Below are 22803 nucleotides of genomic sequence, written 5' to 3'. Positions count from 1 at the left end.
AATTATTACTATAAAACCCTGGTAATACGAACGAACAAAACGCCAGCGTGTTTGATGTGGCTCCTAAAGGTTTTAATAAACCCAAACCACGGAAGGAAGTTAGTATAACATTCCGTCTGTTACGTATCCCAATACAAATTATAGAGGCAAAAATCTCAGTGGACGCTAACCATTTTGAGTCACCAACCAATCACAAACATGTTTTCAACAAACATTCGAAATTCAACTTGTTCTGACGAGATTCTCGCAAGAAACTTACGAGTATGTCGAACACTGTATAGTACGTGACAGGTTTTGATGGCATTCGGGGTGTGAGGCGGGGGATGACACGCACACCCGCACGTCACCTGCGCTCGATTGCACCTGGTTAGCGAGGGGGGCTGTGCGGGTGTGCGGGGCGTTCCCCTAGATCCTGTAAAATGTCGCAGCAGTCACGCGTTGTGTCTGTTCAAGGCTTAATTTCACATACTTATATATCTTGTATGAGTCGGCCATGCATGCCGTACTATCTATTGGTATCTGTTGTAGTCACACGCAATCAGAATAATTATACAACAAATTACAACTTTTCTAATGTTTTGTTTAAGGTTTTGTTACTGATTGATTGAAAATCACATTTTTGGTCACACGAAATTTTCATTCAATTGCCCCGAAATTATCTCGTTTTAACTATAAGTCTAAGGCTGAATATCTCGGATAAAGTAGCTATTAAAGAAGAATAAACGTAGTTAACTAAGAAAAGGTACAAGATACTACTACGTAGTAAGGCCGATAAGGAAAATAGGCAACCAAAATAAAAGCGAACGAGCTCAAGCACCGACCTAATCACGCCTTTCACACAGTTGTAAACATGTTAATTAAACACAACCTCTACCTTGACCTACAAAAACGCGCGGTTCTCAAGTAGCCTTAGATAATAATTCAGTTCAATAGGGGCACTGCACTGTATCTGAGAGCACACTCCGCTACATACATTTTTGAGAAAGGTCTCGCTATATATTTTTTCCTCCTCTTTATTCTAGCGACTATGTCGCTTCGAAAGTTACACAAAACCAAAATCTTACCCACTAATCTTTAAAAAAAATTAACTAGCTTATATTTGACCTAATCATCGCATTGTTACTAATTAAGAGCCTCAATAGCTCAACGGGTAAAGGAGTGGACTGAAAACCGAAAGGTCGACGGTTCAAACCCCACCCGTTGCACTATTGTCGTACGGCGTACCTAGCACAAGCTTGACGCTTAGTTGGAGAGGAAATGGGAATATTAGTCATTTAACATGGCTAATATTCTTTATAAAAAAAACTTATTGTGATGAGTTGATGACTGATGATTAATTTGTATTTACTTGAAGTTCTAACCATGCTACGGACACAATGTCGGGACGCATTAAGCACGCTACGTCGCGTGCCCTATTTACTTTGTTTCCAATACCTATTATGTACGGCCAAAAAACTTATGAAAGAAATCTTAACCTGCACACTCAGTAATCAAGCAGCCTTATATGAGCAATGTTGGCGTGTTAGGGACACAATGTCGGGACGCATTAGGCACGCTACGTCGCGTGCCCTATTTACCCTGTTTTGTTTTCATTGCACTGTGTGGGCCGGACGCGTGGGAGCCATCAGACGACTGGGATAAAATTACTACAGACAATTTACCGTAACATCAAATTGTTCTATTTTTGGGACTTAAGTTTCAGACCAGGATAAATAATACAGACCTACTAGTTAACGTTTTAGGTCCATAATATTACGAAACTTACCATATCACCTTTAAACAGTTAATTTTATCAGAATCTACATTCATTTGATACCTATGCATCTAAATATATAAAAAGGAACAGGTGACTGACTGATATCCCGGGCCCATATCATCAGGGTTATCGGGTATGTAGATAGCTATTATGACGTAGGCATCCGCTAAGAAAGGACTTTTGAGGGGGTGAAATAGGGGTTGGAAATCTACGCGGACGAAGTCGCGAGCATAAGCTAGTCTCTTATGTATATTATGATCTGAAAGCCAGTAACTACTCTTGGGATAAGAAGATGTTTGATTTTGGAAATTTTCTGTTTTTGTCAGTTAATTGATACCGGGAATCAACAGGTCAAATGTTTCAACATTTGAATTAGGTGGGGGTTTCCTTGTTTATGTAAATGGAACTTCAAATAATATGATGTTATCAGTGCTCGGAGACTGAATACGTGGGTATCTTGGGTATTGACGCTAATCTTTTACATGACAACACTTAACATATACCTAACCGACCCGTGATGATTGCTCTATTTTTAGGTAAGTAAATAAACTTGATGTAATTTGTTATTCTTCCAGATACATTTCTCAGAAGTACAAGTATAGTACTTGTACTTCTGAGAAATAGATGTGGAAGAATAACAACTTACAGTAAGCGGCAGAAAGTAATGTACATCGGCCTTTAGAATGACATTTTGGTTTTGTAGAGCATCGTCTCTGTCACTCATACCTATGTGACGTTTTGTCGGTCTCAACAACAGAGACAATGCTCTAGAAATCTGCTATCTCTTTCTAAAGGTCGATGTACATTACTTTCTGCCGCGTACCTACTGTAAATTTGTTGTGATAAGTAGGGTCTACACTAAGTAGTTAAGTACGGCAGACTTGCTAGACTTTGCTTTACGTGGCGAGTGGGTAGGTAAAGGGTAACGGGGTGAGAGATGAGGACGCAACTGAGGCAAACCCAAGTCCTTTGTTTGGGGCAGAGCGATGGTGAGTAGCATCTTCAAAAGCCGCACTGCTGGACAAAACAAATGCTTGCAAGAATGCTGCGTATCCAGTGGTTTGAAGCCAGGGTAGGCATTTAGGTAGGTTCCTACTTACTGGCGTCATATTCCTCATTGCTGAGAGTCGGAACCCTTTTCATTAATCACATAATGCTAGGAATTTTCTTGGGATAATGATGCGATGGGTTCCCAGATTCTTACGAATTTTTACTGGCAGCCGGCAGGTCGATGAAAAATAGCAATTTAATTATTTGCAATAGACCGTGTGGATACAATATTTGTGCTGAGCCCCGGTAAATAATTATAAATGAAAGTCCGATAAGTATATTTAAGTTTGAACTGTGGATACAATACTTGTGCTGAGCCCCGGCAAATAATTATAAATGAAAGTCCGATAATTGCAGTGTTTACATAAAATGGATATTGCACTGATTTATTATACTGATGGTTACACATCACTTCCATAACCTGATTTTCATACTTTGAGTAACCAACTAAACTATCAGCATAACAAAATATTTACAATTTGCGACCGTACAACAGTAAATTTTCTTACGGTAAACAACATTTTCTTCACATTTGCCTTGATTATAAAACTCTATGTGCACGTAATTAGCTATAATGTAATGCTGCTTTCTTATAACTTTCCACGATAAGCGAGCTGTGCGAGTCAGGCGCGCCCGGCTCCACCTATGTCCATACGGGATATTACTTCACGTTTGTTTGAGAAACTGCCTCCATTCAATCTCCCATGCTTCGTATGCACATCAACTAATCCATTTTTATTTACCACTAGCTGATGCTCGCGACTTCGTACGCGTGGATTTAGGTTTACAAAAATCCCGTGGAAACTCTTTAATTTTCCTGGACAAAAAGTAGCCTATGTCACTCTCCAGGTCTTAAACTATACCCATGCAAAAAATAACGTTGATCTGTTGCTCCGTTGCGACGTGATTTAAGGACAAACCAATAAATCAACAACCTAACAAACAAACACACTTTCGCATTTATAATATGGGTAGTGATTTTAGATAACTAAAGTGACTGGCGTTTTAATTAATTAAATATCACTTGCTTAAACGGTGAAGGAAAACATCGTGAGGAAACCGGCATGCCTGAGAGTTCTCTATAATGTTCTCAAAGGTGCGTGAAGTCTACCAATCCGCACATGGCCAGCGTGGTAGACTATGGCCAAAACCCTTCTCACTCTGAGAGGAGACCCGTGTTCTGTAGTGAGCCGGGCGATGGGTTGATCATGATGATGATGATGAAAGTGACTGTTTGATAGACTGAGCCGGCGACGGGTTGATCATGATGATGATGAAAGTGACTAACTGTTTGATAGACAACGCATAGTCTAAGCCGAAGGGCCTAGAAAATTAAAAAAAGAGGACAAAATTCTTGAACCTGATGGATGCACTAAGTATTTAGAAAAATTCCAGCGGGATTTAAAAAAAACGTAAATCCAGATGAAGTCGCGGGAAGAAGCTAATAATATGTAAGTATATCATGAACTTAGTATACCGTACCTACCAGCAATACTAGCAACCTTTAACTAAAAAGCCGTTAACGGCAAAAATAATAATTTTTGAGTTATCGCCAAAAAAAAAACGTGAAAATTTTCATAAACTAATGTTTCTAAAAATAATGCAATGTGGGACTAAGGTTTTTAGTTTTATAAGGAACACCCACTACGAAAGTAAGTTTTTCAGAAATTCTACCTAAGCTAAGGGAGGATCAGCTAGAGTTAATTCAAAAAAATTACATTTTGTTTTAAATAGAGATAGCAAGCATTCAAAGACTGCGTGTCTTCTGTCTTTGAATGTCCCGGTTGTGCCGACCTAAGGACAGAAGCGCTAGGATCGACCGACGCGGAGGGTGTGAACGCCCGTAACCTTATATCGCGGATGCTGTCGAGCGAAGATGCCTGGCAACGATATAGCAAAATGCTGAGGGCTATAATGATAAGAAGAGAGCAGAGGGAAAAAGAAGAAAAGAGGAAGATAGAAATTTAGGAGGTCAGCACGAAGTAATGCTTACGCAGTTCCGTGCTCACCTTGGTAGGCATGGGGAGGTTATTTTAGTCCGTGCGCGTCGGACACACCCTGCCAGCAGGCAGAAGTCCGTAGGGATTTTTTCCTCCCCCGAAGAAAAAAAAAAAAAAAAAAAAAAAAAAAAAAAAATAGCAAGCAAACGAGCAGGCGGGTCACCTGATGTTAAGTGATTACCGCCGCCCATGAACATTTGCAGCACCAGAGGAACCGCCGATGCGCTGCCGGCCTTTTAGGAATTTGTTGGTCCGCCCCTTGAATAACCCCATGTTGTAATCTAGTTGGAACACCGCCGATGGGAGTTGGTTCCACAGTTTGCATGTGCGTGGAAAGAAGGATCTGGCACAGCGGACGGTCGAAGTGCACCAGACACTTAGGTGGTGAGGGTGAAATTCCTTACGGTATCGCGGTACGGTTGTAGAAAAGCTTTACATAAGTAAAGCCATTATACAAATTATTATTTATCGTTCTCAAAATGATGTCGGCTCGGGGCCGACCATGCAGCGTTTCCCCAATGCAATAGAAATCAGATAAACTGCCGGTCGGTTCCGATCCACTGGTGATGCGTTAACGCGATTGCTTATTGAATCTAAATTCAATAGCATAACAACTGGCTTTTACTGTCCAATGACTACAATCATTGCCTAATTAGGGTAGACGGCGGGCAGTATGGAGTATTCTTGAATCTTGTTCGACGTAGTGACGGCACAAGGTCTACAAGTAAACGGACTTTCATCCATTATCTAGATCTTGTGCTATGTCCAACGACGTGGATTCGTTAAAGGGGTAAGATACGTCTTTATACCGTTGAGCTATTAAAACTTAGGTACCTACCGCAACGAACCTCCGCCGAGTTTCTTATTGGTTCTCAAATTCTAATATGGGTACCTTCAAGTCAAGAGTGAAGAGGCATCTTCTCGGTAAGCGTGCTCAGCTCCAACTTAGGCTGCATCATCACTTACAGCCAAGCGCTAGTCTATATAAAAAAGGAAGGGCATCCCGAACTGGTAGATTAGCTAGCTAGAAGTTGATAGCTTTACTTTTTTGCACGATTTTTGCTCAGGATAGCCGTCCCATACATTTACAAAAACCTTTTTCACCGGTGGCCCGCCGCCGCACGCACGCACCGTCTTTACAATGTAATAAATTGAAGTGTCAAAGCCACGGGCATGACTCTTGTTTGTGTTTGCCAGATGCCCGGTGTAAACACGGTTCAGGTATTATGTAGTAGGAGTATTGTGAACGCTCATCGCTCGTTTCCGGTGTGACGTCATCTCTCGGATGTGGGGACAATTGGAGAGATTGCATACTTGTTGACAAATCTCTACAATTTGGACTAACAAGTTACTTACAGTACGCGGCGGAAAATAATGTACATCGACCTTTAGAATGTGATTTCGGCTTTGTAGAGCGTTGTCTCTATCATTCATAACTATTGTCTCTATCACTCTGACGTATTGTCGGTCTCAACGATAGAGACAATGCTCTACAAAATCTCTTTTTAAAGGTCGATGTTCATTATTTTCTGCCGCGTACTGTAATTAATGTTTTTTTAGATAGAAGCAGTCGTTACTTTGGGGTCCTATATATATAAGGAACCACAAGCTTATTAACTCAGTATACCAAATCCGCAAAAACTAACAAATATGTATCTACCTATGGTTCAAATTAAAATGTGCTACATGTGATATTCACAGTCTGCTATTTTCTGTTGGTACAAATATCCCAGTGATAAAAGTAGGTGTAAAATATCAATTTTATTTATAACATAGTACATACCTAATGACAGTGAATCTAGTGGAAGCATGTGCAAGTCAGAGGAACTCTTATCTGGCTTCAGAAGCCAAATGCATTGTTAATGCACGAGATCATTGACATACTCAGCTAAGACTATTAGAACCAATGCAGATGCATCCGACTATTCGTAAGTACTTGTAAAAGTTTATTCGAATAAAAAAGATTTTTATTTTATTTTTATTTTTTAATGGATTGATTTATAACTCCATCAGTGGTTAATTAATATTATACCTACTTGTTCAATTAACATTTTTGTTCACAATTTTTAAGTGAGTAGGGACGTTAGTCTACGTGAACCACTGACCTCTAGTAACTAATACAAGTACACTGGACTTGGTATTGCCAACCGGTTTTAGTAGCAACTTGATTATCGTCATTTTGGCGCTGCAGTTAGCTTCATATTATGAGCATATTTGGAACCATCTCAAAGCTACAGTACGCGGCCGAAAGTAATGTACATCGACCTTTAGAAGGGGATAGCAGATTTGTAGAGCGTTGCCACTGTCGTTGAAACCGACAAAACGTCATATAGGTATGAGTGACAGAGACAATGCTCTACAAAGCCGAAATGTCATTCTAAAGGCCGATGTACATTACTTTCGGCCGCGCACTGTAAATGTTAGTGATGATACATCTGGCACCACCTTGTCAACACGAGAACCATTTCACACTAAACTGACAATTTTAATTCCCGGCACAAAAATAATAACAATCATTGTGTATGGCACACTTTGTCCAGCGTAAGTTTTTATTGAGAAGGGTATTGAAGACACTTCTTACAAAACAATTAAGTACTAAGTAAGTACTGCTTAATGTATTTATGTATATTGTATAGTCCATCTCCATAGCAGGAAAATTATCGTAATAATATTAAGTGTAATGTACTTAGTTTATCCTCTTCCAGCAAATTTATATTATTCTATCAAGTTTAATATAGTACCTAGGTAAATAATTTAATTAATATCTGCTTTGGTCATATTCATAATTAAAAAATCTATTTATTTGAGGAGAAACTGGCTGCCTGACAAATCAGGGTACAGTCACAGAGTAATGCCTTGTTAGAAAAGTTAAACGCTTGTTAGTGCTTAGTAGAACACTCATTTTGATTAACAGTCTGTTAAACCATTTGTCTGGATGTTAAATTAACAAACAGTATGGCAAAATTGGGTCTGAGGATGTTATGTTATTGTCTCTCCTATACCTACACCTACAGTAGTATAGAACACACCGCTGGCTCTCGAAATAGAAACTAAAGATTTTGTACTTACGTAAGTTTTCTCTGTAAAGCAGATTACAATACCCATAAGAAAATATTTTTGGAAATTCCACTGGTGGAAGCTGCGAGTAGTCAGCTAGTTTTCAAAAATTTATGAAACGAATGTTGGTTAATTACTAAGGAAATGTTCCGATAAAAGGAAAGAATAGAATATGGATTGCATTTACGTTGCAACCTACAACGTAGGTACCTAATTAAAAAACCGGAAAATATTTACTTAAATAATACTTACGTATATGTAAATTAACTCACAACTTTTAATCATAATTCGTATCCAATTGAAAAGTAAAATCGCAGTTTTGCGAAGGCTTGCGTAACTGTAGGCGAATCGAAATTAGTCGCATGGTGGTTGAGAGCACGTGTAACTTATCAGCTCCGCGTTGATTCGATACGTTTCCATAAAAAATTGTATGTTATCGACATCCAATCTACTCGCACGAAACGTTTTTGCTCTGTTTCTGATTCGAACCGCTAAGGTTTGGAATGCCCTTCCGGACGGTTTACTTACTCTGAGCTTAAGTACCTTCGAGGCAAGAAGAACAGACATCTTCTAGGCAAACGCACTCCGACTGAGGCCTCATCATTACTTTCCTTAAGGCATACAGTACTAAAAAAAGTCTACCACAGCGAAACAATCGAAATCGTCATACAAAATACATAACTCTGAAAACCGTTTGAAACTGCCTCACCCTTATGCTAATTCTTCTTTTACTATCGAGACATTCTACAGGCAATAAAGGTGTAAAAAATCTTACGTCAAATTATAAAGTTTATTTTTTTATATTTTTTTCGAAATAGTATTACAAATCACATTATGCACTGCCAGACACTTGTGTCGTGGCAACCCCTGCCAGACGCTTTTACCTGTTATCTCGCAAAGCCACCATGCTCCAAACTTCACAGTCGCTGATCGTTCCTTCCTGTGTTGGGGACAATACGCAGATAAACTTTTAGCTTTTTAAAATAATGAAGGTCTGGCACGCGCTAGCTCTTAGTCCATTATCTAAGGCTATTTATAAGTAACGCCTCCCTACTTACGTAATAATTTTGAGTTATCTGAATACAACTCCAACCGATCGGCAATACTGACTACAATGTAGAGAAAACTGGATGTCAACATAGGGCAGCGCGTGGAATCCACGCGACTTTACTGTATATGAATATTATAAAACTGTCTCCCACTATGACTGAATTTTAAATTTCGTACCTACTGAGTAAATGTTGGAATGTGTATGAAGACGAACCATATACTATTATTTGAATATAATTTCAAGAATTAACTTTTAGGTAAAGTAGGTAAATAAAATATATTATATTGCTAAATAAAATACGCTACGTAATATTACGTTATCAATATACGAAATAAGTGGATTATTGGACCGGGTGCGAATAAAATTTATCGCCCGATAACGCCTACAATTGAGCGTTTTTGGTACCACATAAACAGTATTATGCTTTTATTTGACTTTTCCCTAAAGAAATTGTAAATTGGTAAAACAACGATGTTTTACTTTGACCTTTGCTATGTTTACTTTTAATGTTATTTTATATGTTCATTGTTATTTTCACTTGACTTCGTCTGCGTAGATAACGGATATAGGTTTTCAAAAATCACGTGGGAACTCTATTTACGTAAAAGCTATTTCCATTCTAAATAGTCAAATCGGTTCAGTCATTGTAGCGTAAAGAAGTAACAAACATCCAAACTTTTGCATTTACAATATTAATAAGAAGTTTGTAAATTATGTTAATATTTCTATTATTTAATCTACATAGTTATCTGACACGGGCCACAGATTTTGACACTGCATTGATCTTCCGGCGGCTTTATTTATGCAAGCTTGGCACGATCATAAAAAAACGATATTAAATGTGGCCAGTCGATCGAAATCGGAAGTGATATTGAGTTGATAGAAAGACTGTGAAAGTCGCATTTTTGACGTCGGACGTAACTCCGTGACGCTGCTGTATCCGTATTACTTACTTACCTACTGCTTACAATTTCTTATTTTATACAACTTCTTTAGTAAAATGAGAATTTTTAATAGAAAATCCATACTAATATTGTAAATGCGAAAGAGTGCCTGTCTGTCTGTCTGCTAGCTTTTCACGGCCCAGCAGTTTAACCGATTTTAATAAAATTTGGTACAGAGTTAACTTACATCTCGGGGAAGGACATATGCTACTTTTTATCCCGAAATATCAAAGAGTTCCCACGGGGTTTTCAAAAACCTAAATCCACGCGGATGAAGTCGCGGGCATCAGCTAGTATTTTATAAAGATGTTTTTAATTTCGAAGTTACGAACGACGCCACAAAAACATCTGTCCAAACTTCAAACAGGTACAAACAACAAACTTTGCTCCATAGTACATTGCTGTGACCTTCCTCCTCCTTCAGGCAAGTGTCGGTAACAAATGAAGTTTTTTTTATTCAGAGGTTAACTTATCGCAGGTTTGAGGTTAAGACAGATTAAAAATTCATCACCTCAATGACAGTTACGTAAGAGCGTAAGATAGGTACTTAAATGATAAGTGATAATATCTACAGTACGTACGGCGTTTCACATTAAGTAAATTAAGTAAATACCAAAATAGATAGGAACAGAAGAATGGCTCCGGCTGAATTCAATTTTATTTATCTACATTCGAACGAAGCGTTAATTAGCAATAATAATTGTAGCGTGTGCAATAGAATAATATTTTTTAAAATCAAAAAGTAGGGTGATTAAATAAAACTAAATCTTCCCATCGAGTCACCTAGATTTCTACCTCGATTTCTAATTGATAAAAAGCTTGCAACCAGTGTGACTCGATGAGAAAAAACTCCGTTGAGTTCCCAACGAGTCATACTGTGACACGATTGAGTGCGACTCGTTGCGAACCCAGCGAAAGGGCCGTGCAAATTCACACAAGTGGACTCAGGCTGAGATCTATAGAGCGCACTTTGACTTTGCTCAGACTCAAGATTGAGTTAAAACGAGACAGATTTATGTGAGAGATATAGCTCTGTCTTGTTTTAACTCTGTCTTAAGTCTAAGCTAAGTCAGAGTGCGCTCTATAGATCTCACCCTCAGACATTTCAGTTCGCTCGGCCAATTTACAGGAATATCAGGGGCTTGAAATAACGAAGAACTTTAGGAAAGTAGGCATGCAAATTCAGAAAATACAATTTCATCATAATGAACGTTTCAATTTGCGGGGGCAAAGTTGTAAGACCACATTTGCGGTTTGGCGAACGAACAATTTTTCAATTATCTAAAATTGAGTGTTAGTGTCGGTTCACTTGCTAATTTCAAAACAGCTGGAAATGTGCTACCTAATTGAAAACGCATTACTGCTAAATGCAATCTTGGTGATTTGAATGGACAGTTCTAGTTTTGGTATTTAGTTAATTTTATAAAGCCTTTAGCTATGGCTGGTTTCTTACCAGCAAAATCTTGGTGATTTGAATGGACAGTTCTAGTTTTGGTATTTAGTTAATTTTATAAAGCCTTTAGCTATGGCTGGTTTCTTACCAGCAAAACAATACGAGTAAGTCCGCACTGGAAAAGTACACCGCGCGATTTTTTTTCCATAGATATGTTACGGAATTCTGCAGAAAAAATTGCGCGATGGATATTCGCAGTGCGGGCTTGATTTAACTACTAGACTTTTGTTATTGTGAAAAAGACCAACCAGGATGTACCATCTTGACTGCCGTACTCAGAGTAGCTTAATCGTTACTTAAGTTTAATTAAAACGATACAGAGCTATATATATATATCTCACATAAATCTGTCTCGTTTTAACTCAATCTTAAGTAACAATTAGCGACTCTGAGTGTGGCTGTAAGAGTTAATTATTTACCAGCCGCCATGATACGAGAAACAAGTGGAATTATTATTGGATCAGGTGAGGTCGATCGAATATTATAATTCCGGTTACACACTAACTTTGAATTTAATAATCTAAGTTTTAGCTTGGTACAAGCAAAGGAAAGAATCGCTAATTTTCCTTACAAACGCCTTCACAACAGGTTTCACTTAGGTACATTTCGCCCAAGTTATTCGAAGCCCTATATTTAACCGCGTTACAGTAGAACAGGCTGCCCGAAAAGCCAAATCGGATATCATTAACTGTGCCGAGAAAAATGTGCCGCTAGACAGTGCTAATGGCGAATGACAATTGTTCGAGCGACTCTCTAAATTCGTGATATGTTCGAGCGATCCCAGGCGCTGATTTTAATTAAATTCTCGGCTTTATGTGATAGATAATAAGAGCTAGAGGGTCGGTAACATGCGAGGTTCACGGTGAGTTTGCGGCACGGTGAGAGGAATGCAAACGATCCGCCTTTCACACGGCACGAAACCAGACAGGGTTGCACGCACTGTTGCCGACCGAAGCAATGTAGTTAACTATAGCTGGTACGTTCATTTAATCTACTAGTCGATACCAGGCGTGTGCTACTACGCTAAAAACTGAAAAAATAAACTCATAGCTAGCTCGCCCCACCCCGGCTTCGCTCGAATGGAGTTTTCAAAAATCTTTAGGGGTGGAACTTCCAGAATTTTTTCTAGAGAAACCTACTGTCAAAAATTTAAATTTTTAACACATCGGTTTACGCTCGTGTTGATATAATCAATCAGTCAGTCAGGTATATACATAGGTAAGTATATGTAGAGATCAGCAGAGATTGAGGGAAAGCCATTGACCATTGTGTGGTGTGCTGCGGCACATAATATAGGAAAGTTAAAGGTTGAAACTAGAACTTCGTGTGTATAGTCGTGCATCCAATTACTAACTTTATTGGAACAGCGAATGTTTCTTAAAACAACGCATTTCTTATTTTTTCACATCACTCGCTCGACAATGCCTTATTACAGACCTGTTATCTAAAGGTAAAGTACGTGATAACATTCCTATGACAGGAAGCAGAAATTAAATTCCCGAAACAAATTCTGTTCCTAAGTTCCTCCTTCTACGAATTTTTATAGTTCATCAACTATTGCTGTATCGCTTCGACGTAAGATGGCGTCCCTTTCACTCGCCAGAAACACAAACTATAGAGTAAAGACATGATTATTGAAAATTCCCTCCAAAGCTTATCTGCAAAACGTTATAAATTATATTGTCGTGTTATTAAAATGTCGGGGTTTGACATTAAAATGTCGATGGGCGACGATAATAGCAGCAATAATTTAACTCCGGAAACTATTAATGCTCAAAGTGTAATAAACGATTTGCTCCCAGAAACTTCTAAAGACAGATAGGTAGGTTTTTAAGCACACGAAGATTTTGATTTTATTGTCTCGCGAGGTGTGAAAAGTAGAGTGTTGAACTTGGGGGTATTACTGTCTTAGTTCTTAGTCTTGGGCGCCGCGCTTCACTCAGGATTCTAGATGACAACACCCTCGCTACGCTCGGGAGGTACTCTTAAAATCCCTCGTTACGCTTGCGATTTATCCCGGCGCCCGTGACGTAAGACATTACGTCACGGGCCCCCATGTTGAATAATCTACAATTATTACTCCTCTTAAAAAACTTGCTTAAAGATAGGTACCGCTAAGTTGTGGAACGCCCTTCCGGCGTCCGCGTTTCCTAACTGTATCCGTGTATAACTTGAACGCCTTCAAGGCAAAAGTGAATAAGCATATTCTACAACCGCACTCGGTGCTCCAAGCCCTTATTATTGTTGTCCATGCCATAAAAAAAACTTCAAGTCTTAATTAAGTTACTATGTTGCACTATTAAGTAAGTAATTAAGTAAAGTAAATGAACAAGTAGATGCTTACTTAATAAAAAAAACACAACCTCTGCCCTGCCTTATTGATTTTTGTCAAAAAAATTATAGCCAGTGTCACTCGACATGATGATCAACATCCAAATCTGTTCAGGTATTTAGCAGTTAGTGGAATGAAGAAATTCACATATACATCTAAATATGTGTAAAGGGAAAAGCTGACTGACTGACTGACTGATCTATCAGCGCACAGCTCAAACTACTGGACGGGCTGAAACTTTGCGTAGACATTAGCTTAGAAAGGATTTTTGAAAATTCAACTCCTAAGGGGATAAAATAGGGGTTTGAAATTAATGTAGTCCACGCGGACAAAGTCGCCAGGATACCGCTTGTACATTATATTTGCCCAAAAAACACATTGCACTCCTTTTTAGGGTTCCGTACCTCAAAAGGAAAAACGGAACCCTTATAGGATCACTTTGTTGTCTGTCTGTCTGTCTGTCCGTCTGTCTGTCAAAAAACCTACAGGGTACTTCCCGTTGACCTAGAATCATGAAATTTGGCAGGTAGGTAGATCTTATAGCTGACATTTGGGGAAAAATCTGAAAACCGTGAATTTAGGGTTTGATCACACAAAAAAAATTTAATTGTGGTCATGAACTAATAATTAGTATTTTCAACTTTCGAAGTGAATCACTATATCAAGTGGGGTATCATATTATGAAAGGTCTTCACCTGTACATTCTAAAACAGATTTTTATTTATTTTTATGCATCATAGTTTTTGAATTATCGTGCAAAATGTCGAAAAAATACAACTGTAGTACGGAACCCTCATTGCGCGAGCCTGACTCGCACGTGGCCGGTTTTTTTGGGCAGCCGCGTAATAAATGGAAGGTAGCCAAAATGTTTTTGCAGGTCAAGCAGCAATCAAGCCAGCAGTCAAGCTCAAATGAGACGGAATGAGAGCAACCGTATGAAATCCGGTTCACGTACACTTGACGGAACATTGTAAGGAGAAAGGATTTAAGCTGCACTTTTAAAAAAACGGCCAAGTGCGAGTCAGGCTCGCGCAACGAGGGCTCCGTACTACAGTCGTATTTTTTCGACATTTTGCACGATAATTCAAAAACTATGATGCATAAAAATAAATAAAAATCAGTTTTAGAATGCACAGGTGAAGCTCTTTCATATGATACCCCACTTGATATAGTTATCTTACTTCGAAAATTGAAAAAACTAATTTTTAGTTCATGACCACAAATCATTTTTTTGTGCAATGTAACCACTAATTTACTGTTTTCAGATTTTTCCCCTAATGTCTGCTATAAGACCTACCCACCTGCCAAATTTCATGATTCTAGGTCAACGGAAAGTACCCTGTAGGTTTCTTGACAGACCGACAGACAGACAGACAACAAAGTGATCCTATAAGGGTTACGTTTTTCCTTTGGAGGTACGGAACCCTAAAAATTAAATTAACAACCGGTACTCATACTAATTAATTTATTGTATGTATTTACTTGCGAACTTATAGGTAGTAGGTACGTATTTCATTTTATTTATCTTGAAAACTAGTAAGCAAGGTACAAATTCATGCTGAAAAAGTTTTCCAGTAGAAATGTTAAAACCAGGCATGCAATATGTTTCGTGTAATGAGACGACTTTTTATCTCATACAGAGGAAGAAGAGCGATTTTGAGCTCAGGAGTTAGGCCGGCTGTATTGAACCCATGGGATTACTATTAACAATGGCGGACGGTGATTTCCATTTTTATGAAAAGGGCGTGACGGATACAGGATACAAACTACCTACAATAAGTCATATAGATAAATAATAATATAATCTATACTTCATAGTTCTCGAGAGAGAGCCAGCGCGTGCCAGACCTTCCTTATTTTATAAAAGCTGAAAGTTTCTCTGCGTATTGTCCTCAACACTGGGAGGAACGTTTGTTTGGATCGGTGACACATCAGAAACCCCAACCTTTTCCTTCTCATAATATTATTAATGTTTATTAATATTTAAGTATTATCCATTCTTATTATTAATGCGAAAGTGTGTCTGTCTTTCTATCTGTCTGTCTGCTAGCTTTTCACTGCCCACCCGTTAAACCGATTTCAATGGGTACAGAGATAGCTTGCATCCCGGGGAAGGACATAGGCTACTTTTAATCCCGGGAAACCAAAGAGTCCCCACAGGATTAGAAAAACCTTGATCAACGCGGACGAAGTCGCGGGCATCATCTAGTAAAGTAAATATAAGGTCGAGCGATGCAGTATTTCAACAGCGCTATAGGTAACAGAAGAAAAATACAACTTTATAATGTCAAAAGGCCGTCAGTAAACCAGTTGTAAACTGGCAACCCTGATTATATTGAAATACATCAATTTGGTAAATTGTAACACTTTGATCCAAATAAATAATTAATTCATGACCTATTTACGTACGCGTGTTTTATCTAACATTTAATTATGGGGCATTATTTTTGTGGAACCTATGTAAAAAGGTATTCAATTCAATTCAATTCAAATTTCTTTATTGCGAATATGGGTAAACAGTGAAGATGTTACAAAAACAGAAAGGTACAGCCAAATTCTGCATATTAGCATGCAATATGTATGATATACCTAACAACGTGTACATAGTTTTGATACTTAGTCACAAAAAATATATAAATAAAAGATAATGTGGGTTCAGATGTTTTTAAGTAGTTAAGTCTGGGGGAATCTTAAACCAGGGTAGATAAAGTAGACCTGAAGTATTATAAATGGTACTAGTTGTTATACATCATCACTTACCACTAGGTGAGATTGCAGTCAAGGGCTAACTTGTGTATGAATTTAAAAAAATTGTAACTTATAAGTCCATGTCAATAGGTGTATGTTATCAATACAATATAGTTCAGTAGAGGAGGCCCATTATGAGCGTCCAACAATACCACAATACCTACCGTTCGGTGCACTTGTATCCACAAATGTATCAACAGCATGTTTTCGCGTCTCGATACATCGTGAGTGACGCAACCCAGCACCAAAACACATGTATTATCAGTGTATTATTATACTGTATAATGTATGCAATATAAATAATTGTGTACCATTGTTTAATCTTCACGAACAACGTGAATATCTTTCGTAAGTATTATAGATCTTAGCTCTCCGATTATCTAATCACTAACAACCTTAAAAACCGGCTAAGTGCGAGTCAGACTCGCGCACTGAGGGTTCCGTAATACAATCGTATTTTATCGACATTTTGCATGATATATCAAAAACTATTATACCTAAAAATAAATAAAAATCTGTTTTAGAATGTACAAGCGAGGCCCTTTCATATGATACCCCATTTGATATAGTTATCTTACTTCGAAAATTGAAAATACTAATTATTAGTTTATGACCACTATTAAATTTTTTTTGTGTGATGTGACCACAAATTCACGGTTTTCAGATTTTTCCCCACCACCTTTTTGACCCACCTACCTGCCAAATTTCATAATTCTAGGTCAACGGGAAGTACCCTGTAGGTTTCTTGACTGACAGACAGACAGACAGACAGACAACAAAGTGATCCTATAAGGGTTCCGTTTTTCCTTTTGAGGTACGGATCTAGTCATTTAATTGATCTTCTTATTCTTTGTTGAATCAACTTGTAAGTACCATACCTTAGTGTATATTATAGGTAGTCTAAATTCTAAAATATTTACATACACAAAAATACTTAACTAGGTATTCTGTCAATAAAAAACTTATTAAGTAACTTGATAAACTTCTAATTAAGTAGACACTATTAAGTAAATGCACATTTATTACCTAATGAAGGAGAAAAAAGCCTCTAAAAAGTTTATTGAACAACATTTAGATTATTGTTTAAGGTAAGCACGATTTTTAAAGTAAGTAATGGGGCCGATTCTCTTGTACACAATCTCTAAACTAAACTAAATTAACAGGTCTAAATCTGGTGCTATTCTTTCCCGCAAGGAACAATATGAAAGGGATAGCAATAGATTTAGACGTGCCATTTTAGTTTAGTTTAGAGATTGTGTACAACGGAATCAGCCACAATGGTGTATTAAGTAATAATCATTAAGTAGGTAGGTACTTGAAAGCCTATTTAAATGACTTTCATTCAGATTTTCAGATTAGCTTCTTTTGTATTCCTAACTACCTTAGTAGCTACACGAATAAAATAGGTACTTACCTATTTCGAATTTAAACCTGACAGTAAATTAGCTGCGTGTAAAAAATAAACTATTAGATGTGGCACCGGTATATCGACTCTCAGAACGGAAATTCGATTAGCATCACAATGTAGCGGACTCCCTCAACAGATTACAGTAACACTTACGTATAATAGTAATCGTTACTGCCGCCCGCACTCACTACGAGAAGACGTTCAGGATATTATGCGATTCTTAACTTTTATTGTAATGCAGACAGGCTACTTCGCTTTATGGGACCTGTTACACTGTGGAAGCTGTGATTGGCTAGGACGTCCGCCTTCTAATCGGAGGTCGGGGGTTCGATCCCGGGCACGCACCTCTAACTTTTCGGAGTTATGTGCGTTTTGATTAATTAAATATCACTTGCTTTAACGGTGAAGGAAAACATCGTGAGGACACCTGCATGCCTGAGAGTTCTCCATAATATTCTCAAAGGTGTGTGAAATCTACCAATCCGCACATGGCCAGCGTGCAATGATTACTACCAACCAGTGGCGTGCACAGTGTTTGGAGCCAGGGTAGGCATTAGTTAGGTAGGAACCTGTTTACTGGCAGGTCATAATGTAATTTGCATTGAGCTATTACAACTGGGGTAAGCAGTGCATTTATGCCTCTATGACCTGCAAGTCACTGCCAGCGTGGTAGACTATGGCCAAAACCTTCTCACTCTGAGAGGAGACCCATGCTCGATAGTGAGCCGGTGATGGGTTGATCATGATGACACTCGGCACTCTAGCCGAAGACAACAGCTTATCATGTCATCATAATACCTACATATTATGACTACTACTGATGACTTCTATGATTACGAATATTTTTATGCTGGTAAACTGTAAAGCCACATGCTAAATCAGTGATTTACTTAACAACAATAAGTACCTAACTACTTATCACAGGTAACTAGGTAGGTACATAGAAAAACTCATTAAGTAATCCATTATTATTTTTGGAACTCATAATATTAAGGAGTAGAAGCAGGTCATTCATTAGCATTTCGGGTCTTCAGAGTTAACCCATTAAGTAATCACTCAACATAGCTTGCTTTATTTATATACCACCACGCTGATTGCTATGAGTTCTTGAAATATGACTATCCACAAACATGTTAATATGGCTAATAAAAACGTTCGCCAATCGCCGGGCCTCTTAGTTCAACGCACCAGGTCGTCGGCACCACGGTGTACCGTACGCTACCATAAGAAATGAACGTTGCGGCAAGCAACTATATTATACCCACATGTGAAGTGATCTCAACTCTGAACAAAATGTTCTGAATTGAACACTTCCCCATTTGGGCGGGTTGTTTGCCTTTATCACCAAAAAGTTACGTCATTGGAGGGAAAACGAGTTACAGCGCACAGGTGCCAGATTAGCGTGCAAAACGTGATCAAAATTACTAAATAGGTACTAAGTAATTTTTCAGTAACTGATAGGGCATTCCGAACCAGGTGGTAGATTCACTTCGACGATCGCTAAAGGTTTGTTTGAATAAAAGACAAAAATTATATACCTACTTATGTACCTGTTACTATCTACGACGACTATCAGGATTTCAGTCAGCTTTACGCCATTAAGCTAACGAGACCTAATTAAGACAAGGTTATGTTAATTAAATGTTCCAAAATAAGTAAGTAGGTACCTAATTACAAAAATATATATTATAAAAACTGAATTAAATCCATTAGGTACCTACTCAAGTACTTAGTTAATATTGTAAAAGCATAACGATGTCGATATTTGATAATAAGGCAATAAATAATATATTTTTATCTTAGATATCGCTTTTAATGACGTAGGATCGACTTTATCTATCCGAGTAGATAGGAACCACAGAATACGAAATAAGGTTCCTAATAGACGCCAAGCTCACTCATTTATAAAAAATTATTAAAAGAACATATAATATGATTACATACATACTTATATTTAGCGTGTTTCTACAAGCAGCCTCCCAATTGTGTAAGAATAACCATTTCATGGCTATCGCAATCGTCAAGAAATTCTGCCATTTGATTGGTTGATTCGCTGTTTACATTTTTTCACAGCCAATCAAAGGGCAGAATTCTTGACGATTGCGATAGCCATGAAAAGGTTATTCTTACACAATTGGGGGGCTGGTTCACATTAGATCGGATCGACAGTTTTGTTGCTGGTCGATTGTCGGATCTTCCCAATCACGAACAAAATTCAGTTTTAATTTATCGAATCTCAAATCGAACGAAAATTTTGGAAGAACGCCCGATAAATAATATGTCGTTTCTTATAGATTTATCGGAACCCACTAACTACTATGTGTTCTATTGGCCGCGTACTGTACAGCGTATGAATCATACGTTAGACGCTCTAATATGCCGTTAGAGTTGAGACCATAGTTAGGAGGGCAGGCACTAAAGGCGATTTTCCGGATACAGGGATCGTAAAAGTTATGAACAGGTCGCCTCAGCAGAAAAGACCAAAGGCAGACCAAAAAAGCGTTGATGGAAAGCGTAGAAGACCTAAGGAGAATGTGTAAATAGTAAATATACACACCGGAGAAGGTAGACGAAGGGCCGTTATAAATGGAAGAAGACTGCGAAGGAGCCCAGGACCCACAAAGAGGTGTAATGCCGCGCGAGGATACATCCGACATACACGTGTATTTCCAATCTAATGTGAACCAGCTCAATAACACGTACTGATGTCTCACTACACATCACAGTGACAGTCACTTCTATAAGTACAATTCTGAATTCTGTGGTAGGAACAGGAACCTCTATAAGGCGTAAAATTTAATTCCTCACGCGCCATTTTAACTTTTTAAATAAATAAATAAATAAATAAATAAATAAATAAATAAATAAATATATAAAAGTTTATTCAGCTCACAAAACAAGAAAAGACAAAAAAAAGCAAAACATACTAACCAAATGTTACAAATTAAAAAATTAAAACTAGGTTAGCCAAATTTCATGTCAAAAGTACGATTTTAGTCCTTATTTTAAAGGTGAACCGTACTTTTGACATGACAGTTGACCCATAAAGTTAAAATGGCGCGTGAGGAGTCATTTTGTACGGACTATAGTACAATTTCGCGAATCGCAAGCGCAAACGATCCGCGATCAAAGGCGAAAAGATAAACGATTTCAATTCATGACATTGGTGTATTTATAAACATAACGCAGGAATGCAATTAGGTTTTACGTCTGTTGCACTGCATTCTTGAGGTTTTATCAGGGTTGGCAATCGGCATGTTTAAAATATCCTACACGAAAATGCGGAAATCAAACAAGCATTCAAGTTTTCATGCTAGGTAAATAAGCGCCTTAGAAGAGGGTAGGGATGAAGAAATCATCTCAGGGGTCACGAGTCTCCTCCCAGAATGAGAAGATTTTAGGCCATAGTCCACCACGCTGGCCAAGTAAAAGTGCGTATTGGCAGACTTCACACACCTTTGAGAAAATTATGTGATTATGGAAGAAAGTTATTAGTACTACCTATAAGTACCTTATATAGTACCCTATAAGTACCTACCTACTTAGGTATTTTGCTTAAAAGCTGAGGCACAAATCTCCGAAAAGTTTAAGATTCCTGACCGGGGCAAAACCCCGGACGCCCGAATAGCAGGCTGACACCTTAACTACTAGGCCATCAGCACTTTATGGAAAAGCGGAAGTAGGAATGTACTAATGTAGGTACCTACCTACCTTGATAGGTGCAAAAGGTTTTCCAAGTCTTCAGCCAAAAATGATTTTCCTAGCAGGAAAAATCTAGATTTAAGTAGGTACCTACTTAAGTAGATACCCGGTATGTAGTTACCTACTAAAAGTATTACGAACCTACTTAACTTACCTATCCATGGCGCCAAGAAATGACAGGAGACGAAGATAGGTAGGTCTTTTTGTCTTTATCCGAAACAGTTCAAAAATAGACTCTTTGAGGCCGGTAAGGCCACAGGTAAGGCGTAGTTTTCATACTTAGTTTAGAAATACATATGATTTTTTTAAACCTTTCTCGGCCGTTACCAATTTCCTTTTGCAATGCTAGTAAGTTAACGGTGGGATTTCAAAACAAGCTCTAGGTATTAACTACCTATCGCAGCGCTGCGCCAATCATGAAATGTTATCATCAACCGTTATTTATCGAAATTCGATTTGATCTTATGACTTTATAATCCGTTCGCAGTTCGCACATTCGCGAATTTCGGTGCGATTCAAAACATTATTGCTCAGTGATAAGAGATAACAAGGTCAACTTACCGGGTCGATGTCCGCGTCCCAGACATCCTTCAGGTCGTTGGAGATGTCGAAATAGCTCTCCATGTCGGGGCCGAGTTACTTCGACGGCCTCCGACCAGCACTAAGGGAAAACTTCACTGAACACAGCCAGTCACGCTTCTACCACCTTTCCAAGTTCGAAACTCGGAAGGAATGTAAAGTAAACTTGCACCACAACTTTGTCAATATCAAAAATATACTTTCTTCGAAATAACTCACTGAATCGATCACAAGTTAAGACTTTCAGAGATTAGGTTTCACTATCCCATTTGTTTTTCCAATACGGGCTGTTATCGTGTTTCGTGAAATCTCACTGCACGCGAGGAATGTTTTGGAGAGCGTCAGACCGTGTAACAAACGCACACGACGGAGTACGGCCGGCGAATGAGAGGCGCCGCGCCGTTAACCGCTTGCCCCCCCACCCCACTGGCTTCCATTCATAACGTGATAGGGGGTTAAACATGGCCGGGAGTAGGGTGCGGGGGTGTAGTTAACTCTTTCAATAACATGATAAGACCTTATCATGATAAGGCGAAACAATTTTATTGCGAGATCAAATAGAATAACTTTATTGCAACAAACCATGAAAGAGATGATTTTCAAGGGAACAGAAAAGAAGAATAGAGCTTGCTTGGGTGCAAAGGCTACTCACTGAAGTAATCTTTCACAGGCAAAGTAGGTAGCGTCCGCGACAAGTCAAATGGCAATCGAGGTATGAGACGG

The 22803-nt window shown here is 38.4% G+C and overlaps 1 protein-coding gene across 2 annotated transcripts in view; it reads right to left on the bottom strand.

The window, feature by feature from the left end:
* Positions 1–22456, bottom strand: part of CrebA (Cyclic-AMP response element binding protein A) — a 133828-nt gene extending 111372 nt beyond the window's left edge. For both annotated transcript variants that reach the window (XM_034969815.2, XM_034969816.2), the window contains exon 1: positions 22063–22456. In XM_034969815.2, the coding sequence (XP_034825706.1) occupies positions 22063–22125 (63 nt within the window). In that variant the 5' untranslated portion in view covers positions 22126–22456. The remainder of the gene's footprint in view (positions 1–22062) is intronic.
* Between the last annotated feature and the right edge of the window lie 347 nt (positions 22457–22803).

The sequence above is a fragment of the Maniola hyperantus genome, chromosome 6 (genome assembly GCF_902806685.2).
Source record: "Maniola hyperantus chromosome 6, iAphHyp1.2, whole genome shotgun sequence".
NCBI classification, from domain to species: Eukaryota; Metazoa; Arthropoda; class Insecta; order Lepidoptera; family Nymphalidae; genus Maniola; species Maniola hyperantus.
The sequence above is the reverse complement of the archived record's forward strand: the minus strand, read 5'-3'. Positions and strand labels throughout refer to the sequence as shown.